The sequence below is a fragment of the Lethenteron reissneri genome, chromosome 48, assembly GCF_015708825.2.
Source record: "Lethenteron reissneri isolate LAM-NWPU_2019-01 chromosome 48, ASM1570882v1, whole genome shotgun sequence".
Lineage (NCBI taxonomy): Eukaryota > Metazoa > Chordata > Hyperoartia > Petromyzontiformes > Petromyzontidae > Lethenteron > Lethenteron reissneri.
In genome coordinates, this window is record NC_083826.1 from 7,487,930 (window position 1) to 7,509,576 (window position 21,647).

General features: G+C 47.3%; 1 protein-coding gene across 1 annotated transcript in view; it reads right to left on the minus strand.

The window, feature by feature from the left end:
• Window positions 1-929: 929 nt before the first annotated feature.
• Window positions 930-21,647, minus strand: part of CACYBP (calcyclin binding protein) — a 113,080-nt gene continuing 92,362 nt past the window's right edge. The window contains exons 4-6 of the mRNA XM_061571568.1: window positions 8,496-8,595; window positions 6,797-6,891; window positions 930-1,253 (exon numbers count right to left, since the gene is read on the minus strand). Coding sequence (XP_061427552.1) covers window positions 1,106-1,253; window positions 6,797-6,891; window positions 8,496-8,595 — 343 coding nt within the window. The 3' untranslated portion in view covers window positions 930-1,105. The remainder of the gene's footprint in view (window positions 1,254-6,796; window positions 6,892-8,495; window positions 8,596-21,647) is intronic.

Genomic DNA, 21,647 nt, shown 5'->3' on the forward strand with positions numbered 1-21,647 from the left:
GGATGAAGGAGCAGGTGGCCTGCAATTGTTTTTGTCTGAGCCGCAAGGGCATGAGGACCCGATGGAAACATTCACTCTCTCTCTCTCTCCAACTCGACCACTAAAGCTTCCCGACGCTTGCCTGCAACGACGACACCAACTTCTATCAAGGTACTTCACCCTGGGCACGAACTGTAGGTCGCATCTTCCGTACTCCGATACGAATGATGCCAACCGGGAAGCTTTCACAGTTTACAACTTGACCCCTAGCCGCATCGCCACACCTTACTTGCAGCACAATGTGGAAGAACACTTAGGTTGTGCCCGTCAGCCAGCAGCCGTCTGGAACGTTGTTCTGTCCAATATTAGGAAGTCACTGGAGCTACGCACTTTTAAATTATCATCTAGATTAAAAACTAATTAATTCAGAACGGCTTTTGCGTTTAGTTTGCCGACCTACTCCCTCGCACCTCCGAATAGAACGGTTGACTAGGTACGGTGCGAAAGAAGTTTAACATACATACGTAGAGATTCCCACGTGTTCCCACTCACCCGGTGCCACCCTGCCCTCCCCCCAACTCAATACAGATACAGGGCAACTTCGATTTATACTGCGCCCGAAACGTAACAAACATCTGGGAGCTCCGTGTGTTTCTTAGCCCATGGGACCCACCCTCCTGATGACAGCAGTTGGCATTGGTCTGCCATTATGTGTAGGGGTGGTGCGGTGGGGGGGGGGGATATTGCGATTGCCTTTCCAATTCAGCAATACGGAAGAAATATTTTTTTATTTGGCACATTCGGACCGCGACACAGGCACACATGGCCTAGTATGGACATCTGTGAAAAAGAGCTCTGGAGCCCATTGGATTCCTCCAGCATGAATATTCTGATTCCGAATATTTGTCCAATAACGTAACTGCATCGTTAACGTCGACCGCGATGCCGAGGGCACACATCACGCGACTAATAGACCGCGCACAGTAATGACACGAGTGGGATTGGGGGCGTGGGCCGGGATGCTGGCAAGACGGGTGCGATGGATTAAAACCCAGCGCTCCTCCACTGCGCGTGCTGCGAGCTCGCGTGTGTGGGGGGCGACCTGCCGTCGCAGCCGACGCCGCCCCTACACGCCCTGGGTCTGCTTCTCGCGTGACTCCACCCACGCCTTGCTGATCGTTCTCTTCATGTCGTCGTCGCCGTCGTCGTACATCTGCTTGAGGATCTTCATGAGTCCCTCGCTGGGGTCAACGTCCTCCTCTATCTTCGGCTTCCTGTCAAGGGGAGGGGAACGCACGTGGAGGAGGAGAGAGCGGCGATCGCCGTGTGAACGCGTGCTAAATAATCGCAAGGGGCGCTGCGGTGGCGAGACGGTAACTACCTCGCCTGGCATGCAGGAGGTCGAGGATTTGATCCCGACCCTGCCGCCAGCATGTTTGGAGTTTGTATGTTCTACTCGTGGTGGCGTGGATTTTTACGAGGGTCCTCCGTTTGTTCCCTCCACATCTAGAATCAACACGCGTTTAAGAGTATTCATTTCCAGGTGATAAGCCACTTTGTTGAGCGATCACTTGTGATGGGCAGGTCGCTTCTGTAAAAGAGCTATTTAGCTCAGGGGGCCCTTATTGGGTAAAATAACCAAAAAAATTTGGTTTGTATTTGGTTGTAGAGAATGTTGGTGGCAACACGGTCCAGCGGAAGCCCGTTCACAGCTGTCCGCGGTTGGTTCACGGTTCAAATCTGAGTGTGTTAACCGTACAGTGGACGCTAAAGATCTGAGTGTGTTAACCGTACAGTGGACGCTAAAGATCCCCCCCAACCACCACAACCACCACCCCCCGACGTCACTTGAAATGCCGAGGCCATTGTGTGCCATCATCAATTTGGGAAAAAAGAAATCGGTGAACTTATAACCTAAAACGAGGACTTGGCGCAAGTCCCGTAGGGAGGACACAGAGAGGGCCAGGTGTGTTAGAGGCCACGAAACGCACCGTGTCATGTGGTCTCAAAAAGTGAAAATGTTGTGAATTCACTCTTCAACACACCGGTGGGCTAAAGTAGTGAACTATTTGTCTTTTGTCAACGTGACACATTTTTTTGCTGATTGGCCGTGTCGGGGGGTGGAGGGTTGGCGACACATTTATAAATAACGCAATCTAATTTTAGATTTGAAGTTTTCCTGACTGCAAGGATTCATACTCTTTGTTTTTTTTTCGTTAAGGTCACGTAGGTAAAAAAATTAAATAAATTTATTTAAATTAAAGTAAATTTATTTTAAAAAAATTACCGAAAAAACCAAAGAGTATGAACGCGATCTAACCCCAAAACCGTTATTAATAATATTGGTCGCGAAAGCCTACGTGTTAAAACTGTCATGTGGGGGCGTGGAAAGCGTTGGAGAACGTTGGGATGTCGCCGAACGCATGCAGGAGCGCGTCTTAGTCGTGGAGGGGGTTGTGACGAAGGAAGTCCCTAACTGCAGCAGGCGTGACTCCTCCCAGTGATTCCAGTGGCCCTGCCCACGGGGGTTCGACTGCAGAAAGCACTCGCGTGAATGAAACGCCATAACCACGCCCTCCAGCGAGATCAACAACCCTACAGCACTAGTGCAATAAAGCAATTGATCTTACAGCCATTTAGAATGTACAATTTTTTTTTACCGTTGTAGGATATTAATGTTTGTCCTACATTCCCCCCCCACCAGCCCCTGCAATATTATTCCGATCCTGCTATTGGTGTCGACTCACGAGATGACAAATGCAAAGCAGATATCAAGGCGTCATCTCTGAAATGCCTTCAAGTCACCTGTAACAAACACATTTGGGGGCAGCACTCTCCCACCTGTTTCGCCACTGGGAGTAATGTACGTTGCATGACTGTCAAACCGGTATTCTTCATATTCTTAGTGCTAGAATTCGGCCAAATTACACGCAGAATCAAATTGAAAGTGGTCTTTTTTGCATGCCGTTATTGGTGATCGGGCTGAGATCATGAACTCGCCACACGTGAGAATCCGTTTTAATCACCGGTCGGTTAAAACCTGGATTTCTAACCCAGAACCTCAGTGGTGCCTCAAAGCTACTCAGCCACCTCGCATTCAAAGTACTCTTTTGCGTACCGCATTGAAAATTAAAAATAAAAAGTGTGAAAATCAAGAGACTCTTGAATCATAATAACCCCAAAAATCACGCACACGCGCGTGTAAAAATTATACTCGATAAACCACGGCGCGTGCACGTGCATGCGCATGAACACGCACGGCAAAACACACGGCCCTCAACTCGCAATGTCGAACGCAAGTGCCTTTTATGTTTCTCCTGTGACCGGGGCCCTCCGCACCAAGACTTTCGCGTTACATAATTTATGCCCTTCAGAATCACAAAAGGTATTGCCGCTGCAGAAAATACGAGAACTAGTTTGGCATGTTTCTTGCCCTATGGGCACCCTCGTAACGCGCGCGCAATTACTGTGCGCGTTCGCGCGGCCTCCCAACGCCAAAAAAAACTTTGGAAAACTTGCGCCGCCCGCGAACCCGAGAGACCGAGGCGCCAGCGACGCCGTGAGAGCCGCCCGTCAGCCGCGATCGTTTGAAGGCATTACCCGCGGCGCGAGAGCGTGAAATAGTTGGGTTGGGATCGCCTCCCATCGCCAGACGAAGACGATGATGAACGTTCAAAGCCGCCCAACTGCCTACTTACGAGACGCCACCAACACCGTCATTTTAAAAGCTCGGCCCCTACAGGAGGGCAGCCGAGGCAATGTCGGCAAGAGCGATGATGCCCCTTCATCATTTTGCTGATCACGACACTGTGTTCCCTTAAAGGGCTCCCTGCTGCGCTGCAGCTGCAAGGGCCATGCTTCACTGGTTAACGGTGGTGTGAACGTCCCTGTTCTGTCACTAATGCGCTGCTGCTGCTGCGACTACTACTGCTGCTGGCGAAGTGGCCTCGCGTGCTTGTTACGTCCTCTTAAGGGCATTCCCTTGACACTGCAACGTCTTGGCGTTGGCTCACTTTGTCACGAAAGAAACGGGAGGTGGCTAGGTGGCTAAAAAGGTCAGAGTGCCGAGACGTAACTGCCGAGAAACCTGGGCTCGAATCCCGGCAGCCACCTCGAGTGTAGAGAGTTGACGGTTTCAGCCTGGCCATAAACGACGACACCAAAACAGAAACCCCATCACAATGAATTTGGATCTGCACTTACATTGGCTGCGTTCCAGCTCTGAGAATAAAAAAAAGAATAACTTTGAGTGTCAAGCGACAAACATGACTGTCAGTGGAAGAGGGGTTGGGAAAGTTGCTGTTTCTTTGGATCTTTTGGTAAAGTCACGTATAAAGATAAAATAATAAATTAAATAATAGCATACTACGACGTTTCGATTGCAACACAAGCAATCATCATCAGGTATAAATGAAATAGCAACAAAAATCTAACCAGAAAACTATAGACAGACATATAGACAGACATATAAGCAGACAGATATCACGAAGATACACAGAGAGAGAACACGTATCGTCACAGAGACGATCTCTCTCTTTGTGCCGATACGTGTTCTCTCTCTGTGTATCTTTGTGATGTCTGTCTGCTTATATGTCTGTCTATAGTGTTCTGGTTAGATTTTTGTTGCTATTTCTTTTTTACCTGATGATGATTGCTTGTGTTGCAATCGAAACGTCGTAGTATGCTATTATTTAATTTATTATTTTATCTTTATACGTGACTTTACCGAAAGAACCAAAGAGTAATCCCTGCAGTCACGAAAGCTCCAAATTAAGAAAGTTGCTGACCTCTATTCTGCAGACCAGAGGTCACGTGAAGGGATTTCCGAGGTAGCTCTGTCGTATCTGCTTCTTTGGGCCATGCTCTAACATGAAGGGCTTTCACACTGCTTTGTGAGGGACCTGAACGGATAAATCCCACGAGATGAGGCCAATATGACGATCGGGATAACATTGTGGGCTGGAAGAAGACATTTAAACGGATAAGTAACGATTTCACTGAGCAGGACAGTGGATCAATATAGCTTAACTAATTATTATTTATGAGACATGTAATGATTCCCCCTCAACCATCGTTGATTCGATGAATTGTCGCAATTTTGGGTCATGATTCAATAACAAAAAAATCATTATTTAACATTGTGGTGAACGCAGTGGATGCAGGGTTCATGGAAAGTAAGTACAGATAAATATCTGAATCTAAAATAATTGATTCTCACATGCACAACGCGATGCACGTATCACGAGCGCAGGAATCAATTTCAATCTCTGAACCGGAGCGCACCGCTTAATCGCCCACTGAACTGTTTGTCGGCTTAAGTTTACATCTCTTCATTGCGATCGTCATTCACAGCTGTGCGCGTTCCATATTTCAAAGCGCCTCCTCGCTTTTCCAAGCCGTTTCGCAGGAGGTTCCTAAGGTCACCTGATTAGTAGGTGACCGGAGAAAGTGCAGAGGGGGAGCTAAGTAAATGAGAAGGGCCTCTACGGAATTCCTTAATCACTCCATCGGCACCGCCGCGTCTCGCAAAAACCAGCAAGAGAGCAACACCCGCGCCTAACCCCAACGGCAATCTCCGAGCCACCCACCCACTCACCCGTGCGCTGCACACACCCCTCTGCTACTTTCATTGCTTGCAGTGATTTATAGCCTCGGTGCTCCTGAAGCGGCGGGAGACCTAGGAAATGGTTTTAGTTGTATTATTATTTTCAGTTGGCAATGCTAAATAGGGCCCGCGTTCTCGGTAAGCCGCGCAATGACTTGTCTCCTCGCGAGTCTGTTTCACGCAAACAGGTGCGAGCGTTAATTAACCGCGCGCATTCTCCTTTTGCGCTGAGATACTGGCTGCGGAGCAGCAGGGGGTAATGAGTGGCGTGTGATCGGATGCACCAGGGATGGAAGTTGGAAGGAGTGTGGCTGAAAGCGGAGGTGAGCATGCTGGGGCAGCGGTGTCTCCCACACGCCACGAGCTCGCGTGATCTCCGAAACTAAACGATGTAAATAGTCGACCGTACAATAATCAGGGCCTCACTTCCACGAAGGCCCCGCGGTACGGCTTCCAGTTACGAAAATAAAGCGGAATGTGAATGGATATATCACGCCGAGCTCGGGGCTAGAGGCCCCCACAAAGCAGCCCGTGAACAATGGCATCAGGCACGGCGGAGATAACGAAACCCTTCTTCCACCCACGGGTCCTCCTCCATGGTTCAACACCCAAGTTAAACTCCAGCGCCGGGCGGCAGCCCCGACACCGCCAAGCACGCCGTGCCCCGCTATCTAAATCGGGAAAGTTACTTAACGAGCTCAAAATTAACCACCCACTGCAAAAACGACAGTGCCCCGCCGCTAAAAACGATGACGTGCACGCGTGACGCATGCGGAACGGTGAGGCGCCGCCGCACGAAGCTGCCAGGAGTTAATTATTCATACTTCACCCTCCGGGCGGTGCCGACGTCGTAACGATGAGCGCACTGGACTTGCAATCCAGAGGTCGCCGGTTCGATTTGATCTCCCGGCACAGCGGCTGAAACAACGGCGCGCGAGTTTTTCGATTCCCTCCCAGCCGCCTCTGTCCACCCAGCGGTTGCACACGGCGTTCAACTACGGTCAGTCGATCGGCAGGGCGCGTGCGGTGGGGCAGAGTGTGGGCACTCGCACCCCTCCCAAGGTGTCTGGCTAGCATGGGAAAGAGTAGGCCAAAGTTTCACCTCTGCAGGGGGATCTCTAGAGCTGCCTCGAGTGGAGGCTCTTCCGGCAGCAGTGGCGTGAGCAAGCGATTGCAGGGCTTCGCCTTTGCCCCTCTTGCCACGTTACTTACTCTTTGTCAAGAGTTTTCTTCTCCAAGGACGTGAGAAACTTCCATGTCTCCTCCTTGGTTTTTCGGCACATCACCAGCACGGAATCGGTCTTCACCTGCAACGATCAATGAAGCGATGTAGCGTGAGGTACGTTGTTTAATTAAGCGCTCGTTCCGCTACCGGCTCATCTTCACACACTCGCTGCACAGATTAATTCCACTAAACTGAGCAGCTCCATTCCAAGGAAAAAAACATGTTCAATAAATAAACCTCATGCTGCCCTGCTGCGAAATGAATTATTTATGTGTGACTCATAGTACAAAATTTTTAATTTCTCTAAAGTGCTTACGCTGGTTTCCTTGTAATGAAAACGTCGTGGAATTTCAACACCCGATGACAATTTTGATTATTTATTTCTTATTTACATCAGTTTTTTTTTGCCTTGTTTTGCATCACGAATACGTTTACGTACAACTACTAACGCGTGGTCAGGATGATGGCGACCGGCTGCAATGGGCTGTGATGGAGGCAACGCTGTACAACGCTAGGAGAAGCGGAAGACCTCGACCCGACTGGAAGTCAAAGACCAAACGGTGGAGGCGATGGAAGCCGTCTCGATTGAAAGACGCAGCGACGGACAGAGAGAAGTGGAGAGGGACAACTGCAGGGAGATATCAGTGAAGAGACGGTGAAGAGACGGACGCTTGTGTTGCGCCCGAAACGTCGTGATTTAATTTAGTTGTTTTCATAAAAAAAATGTTTTTACCTACGTGAGTTTACCGAAAAACAAAAGTAAAGACGGTTACGTCTCAACAGCCTCAACGGCAAAGGCACGAAGAAGCAGAAGAGTATATTCTATACAGGCAAGCATTTGGGAGAGGGCCATCAACATTAAACGGTAGTGTGGTCACGATGCTGCTCCTAAACTGACTTCGGACCTATGGGAATAATTGTGGAGTGGAACTTTTTAGAGTGGTCAAAATGTTTTGACAATTATCAAATGTGCCACCAAACTCAGAATCAGAATCTGTATTTATCCAGGAGACATCCGATGAGCAATGAAGCTTTTTTCTTTTTACCGATGTTCAGCAGGGTCGAGTCAGAAAGTTACAACAACAAATAATACAAACGGAGTATAGAAGTGCAAATCACAAAACATAAATAAACTAAAACTAAACTATTTACCATGTAAAGCCCACTGAGCTATTAGTTATTTTTCAGCAGCGACCTGGGCCACAAATGATAGCTCGATGAAGTGGCTTATCGAGAGGAAATTCAGAGCAGCATCTACCTCGTGTGCAGTGCCGGCCTTCATAGGTGCTTACTCGCCAACATCACTTGCCCCAACAGTTTGTTAAGGCTCTACGTAGGGGGGGGGGGAGGGAGGGTTGGATCTTTGCTTATTTTAATTATTAAAGGGGGCACTAACCACACAAAGGCCCAACATTGCCTAAGGGCTGTCTGCCTGCTGCAGTGGGCAGTGGGGGCCACGGGCCCTGCAGAGTGCCCGCCTCTTGTTTACATTGCTCTGGGACCGGTGTGCCTATAATCCGGGGATCCGCTGAGCTCTGCAGGAGATTTGCCTTTGGTAAAGATCAGTGCACCGCGGCGCTCCACACTACACTGCATTAACCAGGATAGCAGAAGCAGAGAGACGGAGGGGAGAGATTCTTGCGGCGGGGGGAAGGGGGGGGGTGGAGGCGGCGGCAGCAGCGTTACCTTCCAGGAGCTTTTGGCGGGGTCGATGGGATGCAGCAGCTCGATAACGCTCATGCTGTAGCTCTTGCCTTCAAAATCCCTTACAAGCAGGCTGAACGACCTGCAGGCAGGAGACAAGGCGGAGCGCGAATCAAATAACCGGCGCAACATCAAACGTTCACAAGCAGGCAAAGCAGCAGCAGCAGCACCGTCGTTGCTTGCAGCAAGAAAATATATATTTCGTGGTTGTTAGAGGTGGCTCAAAAGGTCAGAGCGATCAGCTGACACGGATGAGAGCCTGGGTTCGAATCCAGGTTTGAGCCGGCAGTGATTAAACCAGGTTGTCAAGTGTTGTAGGTTTATGGGCGAAGCCCGCTCACCAATGGCTGCGCAACAACAAATCCCAACGCATTAAATGCGGTTGTGGACTCAATTTCGGCTCGATGAAAAGCTATGAAATTTAAAATATTGGTTTGAGTGTCATGTCGCTTTAAGGGAGGTCAACAGTGGATGTCCCACAAAAGCAGTCTCCTCCACCGTGAGAACGTGGAGTTTTCACCGCCGACTCAACAGTCGGGAACAGGAGATGCGCGAGAGCCGCAGGACGACTTGTGATCAGTGAACAGCTGTAATAATCGGGGTTTTCCACTTTTTTCTGGCAACAAAACTGAAACCTTTTTACGAGGATTCATGTCTGCATTAACCACAATACCTGCAGTCAAATGCAAAAAAAATCACACTATCATAATATATGCATTATCCTTGAAACTGATTGGTCCACACCAAGGGACGGCTTTCTTTTGAGCCTCGACCCAACTAGTTGGTGTACGGTGTTTTTTCTGCAATATTTTGCTGTCTTTTCTTGGATTTTCTGTTTGCACTTACTCACATATTCACTTTAAGATGTTTTCTTGTTCATGTTTTTGTTTTTTGTTTGTTGCGGTTGCACCAGATTCAAGAGCCGAATGGCTCACAGGGCTATACCTAATAAATGAACTTGAAACTTGGTGCTCGACCAGAGGACGCCAAAAGGCGTACAGCTCAAAGACAATGCAATATCAAAGTAACGACGGCTCGGGGTGAGGTCCAATGATGACATTGAACAGCTGCTTTCGAGCAAAATCCGTCCGAGTTCGGAGCGAGCCGAACGCTTGGAAATACGGCCAAGGGATTTGTTGATTTGCCGCGCGGTTGCCGCTGCTGAAGCCAGGGGGAACCGGACCGTATCGCAGCGAGATGTTAACTACCTCGCCTGGTATACACAGGAGGGCGAGGGTTCGATCCAAACCCTGACGCCTGTATTTTCGAGTTTGCGTGTTTTCCCCGTGTCGCGTGGATTTTCTCCAGGTCCTCCGTTTTTTTCCCTCCACATTTAGAAACACGCGTTGAAGAGTATTTGACTGCTAGAAACTTCCACGGAATGATAAGCCACTTCGTTGAGCTATCATTTGTGGCCAGGTCGCTTTTGAAAAAGAGTTATACAGCTCAGTCGGGCAAAGACCCCAGGGCTGGCCCAGGACACGCTGGCGGGACTGTGTCGCTCGGCTGGCCTGGGAATGCCTGGGAATACCCCTAGAGTCTGTGTATAATAGTGTATAGTGTATAGTGTAGTGTATAGTAGTGTATAGTGGTGTGTATAATAGTGTATAGTAGTGTATAGTGTAGTGTATACTAGTGTATAGTGTAGTAGTGTATAGTGTAGTGTATAGTGTAGTAGTGTATAGTGTAGTGTATAGTGTATAGTGTAGTGTATAGTGTAGTAGTGTATAGTAGTGTATAGTGTAGTGCAGCGGTCGGGAACCTATGGCTCGCGAGCCATATATGGCTCTTCCGGTGACGGCATATGGCTCCCAGACAATTTTGAGTTGAAAAAAAAAATCAGTTTGGAACTGATTTTAAATACTTGTGATATTGCTTAAGAATACTGTGTCTTTTTAAAGTAAACAGAAATTAGTTTTGAAGATAAATTTCACGGGTCACGGGTCCCGTGACCAGAAGTCGCATTAAAAGTAAGACATATTTAATTTATTATACGTTAAAAATACTATATGGCTCTCAATGAAAGATATTTAGAAATATTTGGCTTTTATGGCTCTCCCACTCAAAAGGTTCCCGACCCCTGGTGTAGTGTATACTAGTGTATAGTGTAGTAGTGTATAGTGTAGTGTATAGTGTAGTAGTGTATAGTGTAGTGTATAGTCTAGTAGTGTATAGTGTAGTGTATAGTGTAGTAGTGTATAGTAGTGTATAGTGTAGTGTATACTAGTGTATAGTGTATAGTGTAGTGTATAGTGTAGTAGTGTATAGTGTAGTGTATAGGAGTGTATAGTGTAGTGTATAGGAGTGTATAGTGTAGTATTGTATAGTAGTGTATAGTGTATAGCGTAGTGTATAGTAGTGTATAGTGTAATAGTGTATAGTAGTGTATAGTGTAGTGTATAGTAGTGTATGGTAGTGTATAGTAGTATATAGTGTAGTAGTGTATAGTAGTGTATAGTGTATAGTAGTGTATAGTAGTGTATAGTGTATAGTAGTGTAGTGCTGGAGTCTGTCACCAGACAAAAGGAGGTCTGGACCGCCCCCTACTCAACATGCTGCCGCCGCGACCCTCAGCAGGACGAGCGGACTGAGAAACGAACGAACGAGCTCAGGAGTTTAGTACGTGCGACTCACAACGCGCACCGTGGGCGAGGACCGGCTCCAGCGGTGCCGCAGAGATACGAGAGATGTGAAGGCCACCGCTCCAACGAGAGGCAGCCTTGCGTAACCGCGCAACAGCGACGGGGGAGCAAACAAGCAATTGGAATGACGGTTTGGCCTCTGGCCAATAGAAAACTTATTTTCTCCACCACTTACTTACTCAAACGACGCAATATGAAGATGTTCGAACAGCTCAGCGATAGTTTCGGAGGAAATGGGAATGTAAAACACAAAATGTGAAGACGCAGCAGGACGTTTTATCGTGCTGTGAAAATTGTTGGAATTGCGTGTGGCTTTGAGCGGGCACATTTTTTTGTCGTACCACATAAAATAAACATTGAGCGGACGAGCAAAATGGTCAGACAAATCTTTCCGATATGTGTTTTAGAGTTCTATGTAAGTTGAACTTCTTTTGCAACTGTACGTAGCCAACCGTGCTAATCGGAGGTGCGGGGGGGGGGGGGGGTAAAGGACAAACTAAATACAAAACGCAGCTCGAAAAAAATTCTTTTCAACTTAGATTTCCTAATATCAGAAGGAAGAACATTCCAGACTGCCGACAGAAAGCGCATCTTAAAATTTGACGAAGAAGGTCCCAGCACGTCGAGTGAAACGTCAGACATCGTGCCGAACGGCACGCGGTAAAACCCGAAAACGAGTCGGAGAGGTGCGTACAGCAAGCACGAGCGAGTGAACCTACAGCAGTTAACACATTCCTGCGGAGGGAGCTGGTAGGAACGTTGGGTTGCTCAGTCAATGGCCAGGGTCAACGGCAGCGTGGTGTGTTCCGCAAATATGCCCGACTGTGAGGGCGGGCACAAGCCGGCGTGAGTAGGTTAAACGTTGAGTTTTATAAGGGCACCACGGGGTGACCAGCCCCTCCCCACCCAGCCCCACCCCCCACCCAGCCCCACCCTCCCCACCCAGCCCCACCCTCCCCACTTAGCCCCTCCCTCCCTCCCCTCCCCACCCAGCCCCTCCCTCCCCACCCAACCCCTCCCTGCACGACGGACGGACACAGAAATCCCCTGTGGGCTGGTGTAACCAGGAGGTTCCTACCAGAATTATGTACGCTGAACTTCTTTCGCAACCGTACGTGTAGCCAACCATGCTAATCGGAGGTGCGATACAATCCTTTCGCGGAAAAACTTTTACAAAAATCTATGATTTGCGCTTGCTGAGGCTGTTTAATGGCACGTCAACTGATATTAGATACGGTGCATTACAAATATTTGATTCTGGGAGTAAAAAAGAAAACTCAAAACTAATTTTCGTAGCTCTTTTAATTAAAGTATTTAATTATGTATTAAGAAACTGGCAATACGTGCATTATAAGCGTTCAAGATTGTCAGGTTGATTATAAAATGACTTATGGCAGTCTTATGTTGAGGTAACCGCAGTTGAAGAAATTTAATTAAAACTTAACTCGAGCTAGAATTACAGAAAAGCACTCAAAACAATGCAGGAGGAATGTGAAATAAAACTACCAAGTTACGGGATTTCATTGTTACATTACATCGTGGCAGCCCCTGCACAACAACACAAAGACAAAGATCCCCCGTATAGCCTGTAACAGACTGTTGGGGCAAGTACTGTTAGCGATCACCTATGAAGGCCGGCACGGCCAACCCTATGCCCGGCCGCCTGTCTCCCCAGTGATGATGTTTACACACCACATTAGGTACTCTTTTGAGGCTGCGTGAACCTAGGGGAGGCCCAGGACCGGTTCAGATAATCGTCACTGGTGTTGGCCGTGAGCGGGAATCGAACTCGGGTCGCCCGGATTAGTAGCGCAGCGTAGCGCTAACCGCTACACCACCGCTCCCCACAGCTCCTGCACAACAACACGGCACCCCAACCCCCGCCGGCCTCCGTTGTCCACGGCGACTTTGAATTGGAACTCCGCCGGCACGCGAGCCTTGGGGACGAGGTGAGAGGATGAGAGGGGCGATGAATCAAGAACACGGCCATCTGTACCAATCGAGATTAGATGAAACCACCGCTCGCGGGCGTCGTATCTCGAGTCGCAAAGAGAAAAAAAAGTGCACTTTACGACTACGCTTGTCACCAGAATGCATTACGCACTCGCAGAGAACAAACAGAATTCGGTATTGGCCAGAAGCGGCCGAGCTATTTTAGACGCACGGCTGGTTTCGTCAAGTTATATATGTAAAAAAAAAAAATCTGCCTTAGAATCTAACATGGGCTTCGCTGTAATCCACTAATTAATTTGTCATCGCGAATATAGTCTTCGTCGAATGGCGTCTTGAGTCATTCTCCAATTCAAAAATTTTCAAAGAACAAATTTGCATTACTTCCCCGTGACAATGCAATTTATGACGAGGGCAAAAGTATAATAATTAAATAAACCGACACAAATTCTCAATTTTTTGTTCAGCTTGTTCTCTAAGTCTGTAGCACGACGCTCCATTTTAACCCTCGCTTGTCGAAACATTTCAGTAAAAAATAAAATTATAAATACATTTTCAAAATGCCATTAGTGACACACCGCTTTCCATGTGATCAGGACGCTAAGTGCGACTTGGCCTGGATAACGCTTGGATGGGCAACCAACACGTGTAACAAAGCTTATCGGCTGCGGAGCTACACAATGGGCAGCAGAGGCCAGTGCGGCAACATTGTCGTACTGCACTTATATGCTCCCACATCTCCTCCTTCGCCATCCTGCGCTGACCAATAGCCCGCACGACACGCACGGTGGTGGTGTGTGGAGGCCTCACCTGGCAGGGGATTGGCCATGGCTGATGACGATGATGAGTTCAAACAAAAACGAATCCTGGTAATAATATATGATGTTCAGGATGCAAATGTCCGTATAGATAAGAGTTTCGATATTTAATAATTCACCCCTTAACGCCTCCATATGCCACCTCAACAGTGGCACGATTTGTCACGACTTCAGGCTGTAAGTCGATTCTAAAATCAACACAGTGATGATGCATTGGCAGTGGTGTACAAGCACAATTAACAAAAACACTCAACATAATCAATAACACCATGTGACCTTTAAAGAAAAAAATATAATCGGTGATATTTCAAGCAACGGCCCTTCTGCATTGCACATGTGTTGTTATTGGCACATGTATATTTAGTTTCTACATATAGCTTTATGACAGCTACTACTTTTGCTTTTTTACGCGGACGATCCAATGCATGTATGGTGAGCATACGAATTGATTTAAATGCGAGACACCCTATGCATCGCTAGGTGCCAAATATAATGCATAGTGTATCTCATTCACCTCCAAATGGACACGTTCCATTAGCCACCAAGACCCCGTTTTGTCCACGAAAAAAAGACATTAAATCATTATTATTTTTATTCTCAAAAGTCTTATCTATTCTAAGAGGCGAGCGAGGCTGCACGCCAAACCTCTACGTGCAGAATATGCTCGGCAAAATTTCCGGGCCAAATGCAGCAGGGCCAGTTTTATTTAACTTTTTTTTGGGCTTGTAAGTACGACATGATACATTCTTCACCCAATTTCAACATCTGTGTGGCATTGCGAAAATGTCAGCCGATGCAGTGGGCTTCAGAAACATGATACACCGCGCGCTGAGTGTAATAACGTGGCAAGCGGCTAATGTTAATCCACTGACAATGACAGATTGCCTCTGTGGTCATGGGCGTTACTGCAAATACGGCCGCTTTAGCGTAAACGGGGCGGACAAAGCAAAAAAAAACCTTCATGCGGTATTTAAAAATCACAACAATTGCGCAATACGGTAATTTTCCCGTAAAATTTTTGTCGTAAGATAAACATTTTTTTGCGTATTTTTCCCAACGATACCCTCCGGAATGCACTGTCGCCGTCGAGTAGCGAGACGAAATGACCATTTGGATGTCCCCGCGGAGCAGTGCGACCCTCCGTTGTCAAACAACGGACCCCGGAAGCCGATATCAAAGAGATACCTCGCGGATCCCTTCGGGTGACTTCTGGTTCACGCAAATTATTCGGGGAGTGGTGCTCATGCACCACTGCCAGAATATAAACGCTACATGATCGGCGACGTCACCTATCAATTCGGACCGCGACGCTGGCACAGGTGGCCTTTTTGTCAAATCACATCGTGGCAACTCGAATGCCCACTGCGAAAACTGACGGGAAGTAGCACGGTCCATCGTTGTTACACACGCACTATTCACCAGGGCGATCGCCCGGCTCGAACCGCGAACCTCTGCGAAGAACGGCGTAAACGCGCCACCGCTCGACCGCGAGCGAACGAGTGCGTGACGGAGCACCCCAGGGTCTTGCAAGCTCTCCAACGGGGTGCACCTGGCCAGGCCACTCTGGTTGCGACCGTCAATTTCATCCGTGCGGTCACTTCCGAGGTTAAAAGCAAAAACGACACGTCAACAAGTAAAAACGCCACGCGCATTTGTCTTTCAAGACCCAACGTTTTTCCTGCCTGTGCATTTCAACGGGTCAAAGGTCATCGGCGTTTTTGCCGATGGCGAGCTTGCTGTCCTGCGCGCTTCAACAGCATCTCAGGGTTGTTTTGTGGTTGCTATTTCAGTTGTGTGTGTGCGCGCGCGTCTGTATTTGTGTGTGCGTGAAGGAGGTTAGTGAAGGAGGAGTCTCATGAAGGACGCTACTGAGCAGTTGGAAGCAGTCGCCCTCCAACAACAACGGAAGGCAGAAGAGCGATGCTCACAACAACAAGCGGAGCCAAGGTTGGCTGAAATAAAGCAAGTTGGCACAGTAGGGGGCACAGCAGGTACATCTGCCAGTCATCTCCGTCAGTCAACCCATGGCACCTGGGTCTGTCCCGTGAGCTCTTATTAGTGAGCCTTCGACGCTACACGTGGCCTGAAATCGCACCTGGCCTGGCATAGGCGCCAAGGTGACGCCACCGCCACTTAGTGGCGAATGTCGGCTGTTGTTGCTGTTCTTGTGTCTGGGCAGTGGTAGATGCTTACTAACAGCACTTGCCCCCAACACTATTAAAGGTTATACAGGGGATCTTTGTCTTTTGGAGCGGACATGTAGCGGTGAGCGTGCTTGCGCTAGGACAACATCGGTGACGGATATCTCGACCGGTGTTGGGCGTCCCAGTTGAGTGCCTAGTGCCGTGCGCAAATATTTGCACTGAGCAGACAAAGGCATTCGTTTGCGGTGCTGGACACACCACAATATCCACGTGTCGTTCGGGCCTTCATTGATGCTCGCTAAAAGCACTCAATAAAATAAGTGAAACATTGAGAAGTCTCCAAAACAAATGGAAATATAGCGACAGAGAAAAAAGTAATATAGACATTTAAAAGAGAATAGTCGCCAAACCCCCACTCCCAGTGGCTCTCATCTCACAATGTGTCCAATAGATAGACGATTTGTGAGAAAATAATTTTTTCGTGAATGAGTGGCATTGTGGGGAGCTAGGCAGAGAGTTCTTCCGGGCAGGAGGATTAAAGCCTTGGAACGTCAATGCAGCAGGTGCATTGCACTTCAAGAGAATAATGCGGAGAAATATCAGTTTGAACAAGGTCACTCGCAGCTACCTACTTTTGGCTAGAGAATTGTCTAAACACCCCCACCCCGTTTGTAGACAGTATATATGTGTGTGTCGATGTGACACGTGGGGAGCGGCGGCGCAGCGGTTAGCGCACTGTGTGATCTGAACCGGTTCTGGGCCTCCCCGAGGTCGACTCAGCCTCAAATGAGTACCTGGTGCAATGTGTAAACATTGCCATAGGGGAGACAAAGGCAGCCATGCATGGTGTTGGGCAACCACCCCCTAATGCGCCGTGCAAAGCTTCCATAGGTGCTCACCAACAGCACTAGCCCCTACAGTTTGTTAAGATTATACAGGGGGCCTTTGTCTATGTGACAGACGCTGAACATTAGTTTCGATCATGGGGCTCCTAGAATTACTTGAGGGATGTCGCAGGAATCACTGGCTGTGTATATTAAGATGTGTTCGCCCTTCTGTTGACGTGCACTCATGATAATTATTATTATTATTTAGTAAATTTGGTATTCACACCATTCTTAGAGTGCAAGGCTACCGTGAAGACATAACATTTCACAGACACGGCCTGTGATAATTTTCCAGCAGCGGAAGATCTTGCGATGTGTAATCCCCCAATTGAGTAATGAAACATTTTTTGGCGTTGTAAAATCTGGACCACGGTGCCACAGGACACAATGGCCAAACTCTTTTGAACATCCACCGTGAAGCAGACGACGCATATAATACTCTTTGGTTTTTTCGGTAAAGTCACGTAGGTAAAAAATAAAATTAAAATAAATTAAATCACGACGTTTTGGAGGCAACACAAGCTTCCGTCTTCAGGTGGAACCGTCACAGCAAAATGTATTTATTTTTATTTTCTCTACGTGACTTTATGGACTCTTGCAGTCACGAAAACTTCAAATCTAGACACATATAATATTGTGGTCAATCTGCCCCGCAGCCTTCAATCAGATCCTCCCACCACTGTGTTAATCTAACCGGACAGATCTTCGTCCCCTTTCCTTTCCGTCTTCTTCTGTCATCTCCCGATCGAGCTATTCCCGTGGGTGAATTCACCACCTACTTCACGGGGGACATTCAGATAGACCTGGCGTCACTCAGAACGTGTCCGCTATTGTGTACCAGTTTCGTGGTCCAAAAAAAAAGAAAGATTACCTGCAAATTACTCATTCGGGAGCAATTACTGCAGACTGTGGTGTGTGAAATGTAGCACGATCGTGATTGCCTTGCGCTATGAGAATGGCACAAACACTAAATGGACTAAATTATGATAGTTACCGATCTCCCTCTGTATTTCTTAACCCCGACACTTTGATTTGCTTTCAGTTTCTGCAGACCAGTGACAGTGGACTTTAGTCCTGTAGTATTGTTTAAATTAAAATAAAAAAAATATCATTTACGATCCATATTTATTTTTGGGCTGGACCACGTGGCTATTTTATATTGTCACGCTTACACAAATATTATTTGCATCGTGCCAATGTAAATTCTGAACCGATAATGCTCCGCACGCGATGCCTTGAGACTTATTTTTACGACTGATGGCAACATCAACATATGACATTTTGATCATGCTGCGGTGAGAATCTTCAGACAAGTGCATTCGGAAATCTGAGTGGGCTGCATCAGCTGACTGCGCTTTTTTTAAAATATATATTTTTATTGTTTTAATTTAACCCCCGCCCCCCCTCGAATCAACAATCATGACAGAGGGCACATTAACGTACGAGAGTGAGACTTGAATGTCCAGGGATCCTCCCTCCCCCTCTTGGGTCGTCCTTTCTACCCAGACCGGGGCTAGTTACGGTCTTCTCAAATCAAGGCGGGAGGTGGGGACGGGGGGGGGGCGGCGGAGGGAGGCGACTGCGCTTCAAGTCGCCGCTGCGACATCACCGACGAATAATTGAAAACAATTTAAATGGGGCTCCAAAGCCGCACGCGTATCCTGTGCGCGTACAGACCAAGCGTCCGCCGCCAGTCCCTGCTCCACCACTGCCGTGCGGAATGTTACGCAAAACACGACACCCCCCCCGCCCTCAACCCTCTCCCCCCCCTGCAGCCCTCAGAGTGATTGGCAGGAGAGAGATCAGGCCGTGGCTAATGGAATGGAACTCCCCACACCTGCCGGCACACGCTCGCACGCTTTCGGTGAAAGCACTCCCCGCAGGTCATTAAGTGCTGTATTCTACCCAAGGTTGTCCGTTATTAGCGCTGCAGTCGAGTCCAAGGCTGCGGATGCGGCCAGAGCACGTGGCTTGGATTACATTTGAAGGGGGTGCTGTGTGGTGGGTTCCGCTATGCTCGTGCAAAGCAAGTGATGGAACTCATTACGCACTTCAGCACCACTGTCGCCGCCGTTGCTCTTCCTTGAACCACAATACCTCGCTGATCTCGTCAAGGAGCATAAACCATCACGTGAACTCCGGTCATCCTAGCAGCAGCGGCTTTTGGCTAGCCATCGAACAAAGACGGTCGCCGCATCGCGCGAAGCTTTCAGATGGGCTTCTGCGGCCATCTGGAACGCCCATCCTTCCGATATTAGGAAGCCACTGGGGCTATGCACTTTCAAATCTAGATTTATAACACAATTTTTTTTAGAACTGCATCTTGCGTCGAGTTTATTGTCCTCTCCCCCGCACCTCCGATGAGCATGGTTGGCTCGGTAAGGTGCGAAAGAAGTTCAACATACATACATGCGTGTATGGCAACTTGGGGGCAGGAATGGGGCTTGTGTGGCCCGAGAGAATTGTAATTATTACAAAACAATTATGCAAAACACCATTAATGGATCTGCACTCATGTAAGAATGCTAAGTGCTTATGAGCTTTTGGCAAACAATGTATAAACCGTATGCATGTGTAGTTTCACGACACATGTGAACCAATCGGATCATGTACATGTTCTCTGCGCATCATCATAATTATCAGCCATGGTTAATCCACCGATAGATGAATGCCCCCCCCCCCCAAGCTGTTGCCATCTGTCGCAATCCTACGACGTAATATTCCAGCCAGCACAGGCACATGTTGTTTTTGGACCGATTTCTATTCGCTTCATTACACCATTCTTATTTTATTTTGCCTTTGCATTATGGCAGCCCCAGGTCACTGTTGCAAATTCTCGAGTTCACATCTGGTTAACCAAATAAAGCTAACGTGGCTTACATGAAGATGCATTGTGAAATCATTTAGAAAAGTTATTGCAGACCAAAAATGGTAATTAGCGTACACGTATGAAAAAAATATTTTCCAGGTTCAATGATTTGCTGACCTGAAAATATGAAAGGGAACAAAAATGTGCACGCGACCCCGGCAACAAAATGTAACTACATTTTTTTACTTGCCTAAAATTGAGAAGGTTGTCGTCTAGACTACGACCAATGTAAAATCGATTTAAACACGCCGAATTTATTGTCATTGGCGAGTGCCTAGAGAAAACCCATACACGAGAGGCCGCGACATTCAAAACTTCAACATCAAGTTCAAGTTCATTTATTTGGTATAGCCCTGTGAGCCATTCGGCTCTTGAATCGGGTGCAACCGCAACAAACAAAAAAATTTACCCATAAAAACAAAGTTTTTCACTATAAATCCTTTATATGCGTGGCGGCTAGAGTCCTCTCGTCCTCTGGCTTGAGATGGCTGCCACTTATGGGTCAGATGATTGCCTGCCACCATTAAGCAATTGGTAATTAAATATAAAAAAAATTCCCCTAAAAAGTGTAAAGTTACGGAAAAAAAATTCACGAAAATAAATTGTCACGCACAACGAGTCTGTGTGCAAAATGGCAGCTCGATTGGATCACGGGAAGTGGGTTAAAAAACGACCGAAAGATTTGCACGGTCGTAAGCGCGCAAGCAAGCAAGTGAACTTAATATAAAGGATTTAAAAACAAAAATATGAACAAAAAACATCTTAAGTGAACATGCGCCGTCTCTGGGAATCCTACTTTCTGCACCGTCTCCGGGAGAAACCTCGATGCCCTGTAGGCAGGTAGTGTCTTCGCAACCACAACAGCCGTGTGCTTCACTGACCACGCGTAAGAGCCCTGCAAGCGCCTTGATGCCACCGCGCGACTCCCGGGTAACAACACACCTGGTCACAATGCAGCCCATTAGGCCCAGGTGTGAGTGCATTTTGTAGAGGCCAAAGAAAAGACGGAATCTCCTTTATCTGGCAAAAAGTAATTACATTTTGGCATACTTTGCCGGCAGTTTCAAATCCGCACGCGCTCAGCAAAGGGCTCAGATATGTGTGTGCCGTGATATTAAATCCTTTGCTCGATTCAAATTGAAGTGGAAAGTCAATCTAATTTCAATTCCATTCATTTTTTTGGCCACAAAAAAACCCTAGCCGCGATTTAGAAGGCTATGCTAATTCCTCTAAACTCAATGGCCATCATATCTTCATCACAATAATACGTGCCAATTTGCCATTTAAAAGGATGGGGGGGGTAAAATAAAAAATAGTAATGTTTGGTTGTTCAAAGAAAAATGCCCGTCATTGTGCAATGAAAAAATAATAACCAAGTAACCTTTGCCACGGTATTAATTATAAATAATTCAACACCACCATGAAACAGTGCAATTCCACAGACCAGTGTTAAGAGATGAGCATTCTAAAGCATTTTTACACTTTAACCATTATATTCATAAATGCTGGAGAAAAAGATGCTCTTGCAAATTCACTTAATCTTTTTTTTTCTATCGCGTGTACCAAAGCTATAAAACCGTTGCTAGATTACAACACAATAACAAGTACAGATATATTGCAACCAGAAAATATTCACGCACATCTTTTGGTGTGCATCTATTTGTGCGTAAACCAGTTAATGGTAAGATAAGATCATACTTATAAATGTATCTTAAAGGGCCATGCCAGGAATGCATATCCAGACCCATCCTCTGCGTTTCAACCCAGAGGCTCTTTAATAATTAATATACGTTCATGGAGTGGGCTTGCAGTGCACGGATATAT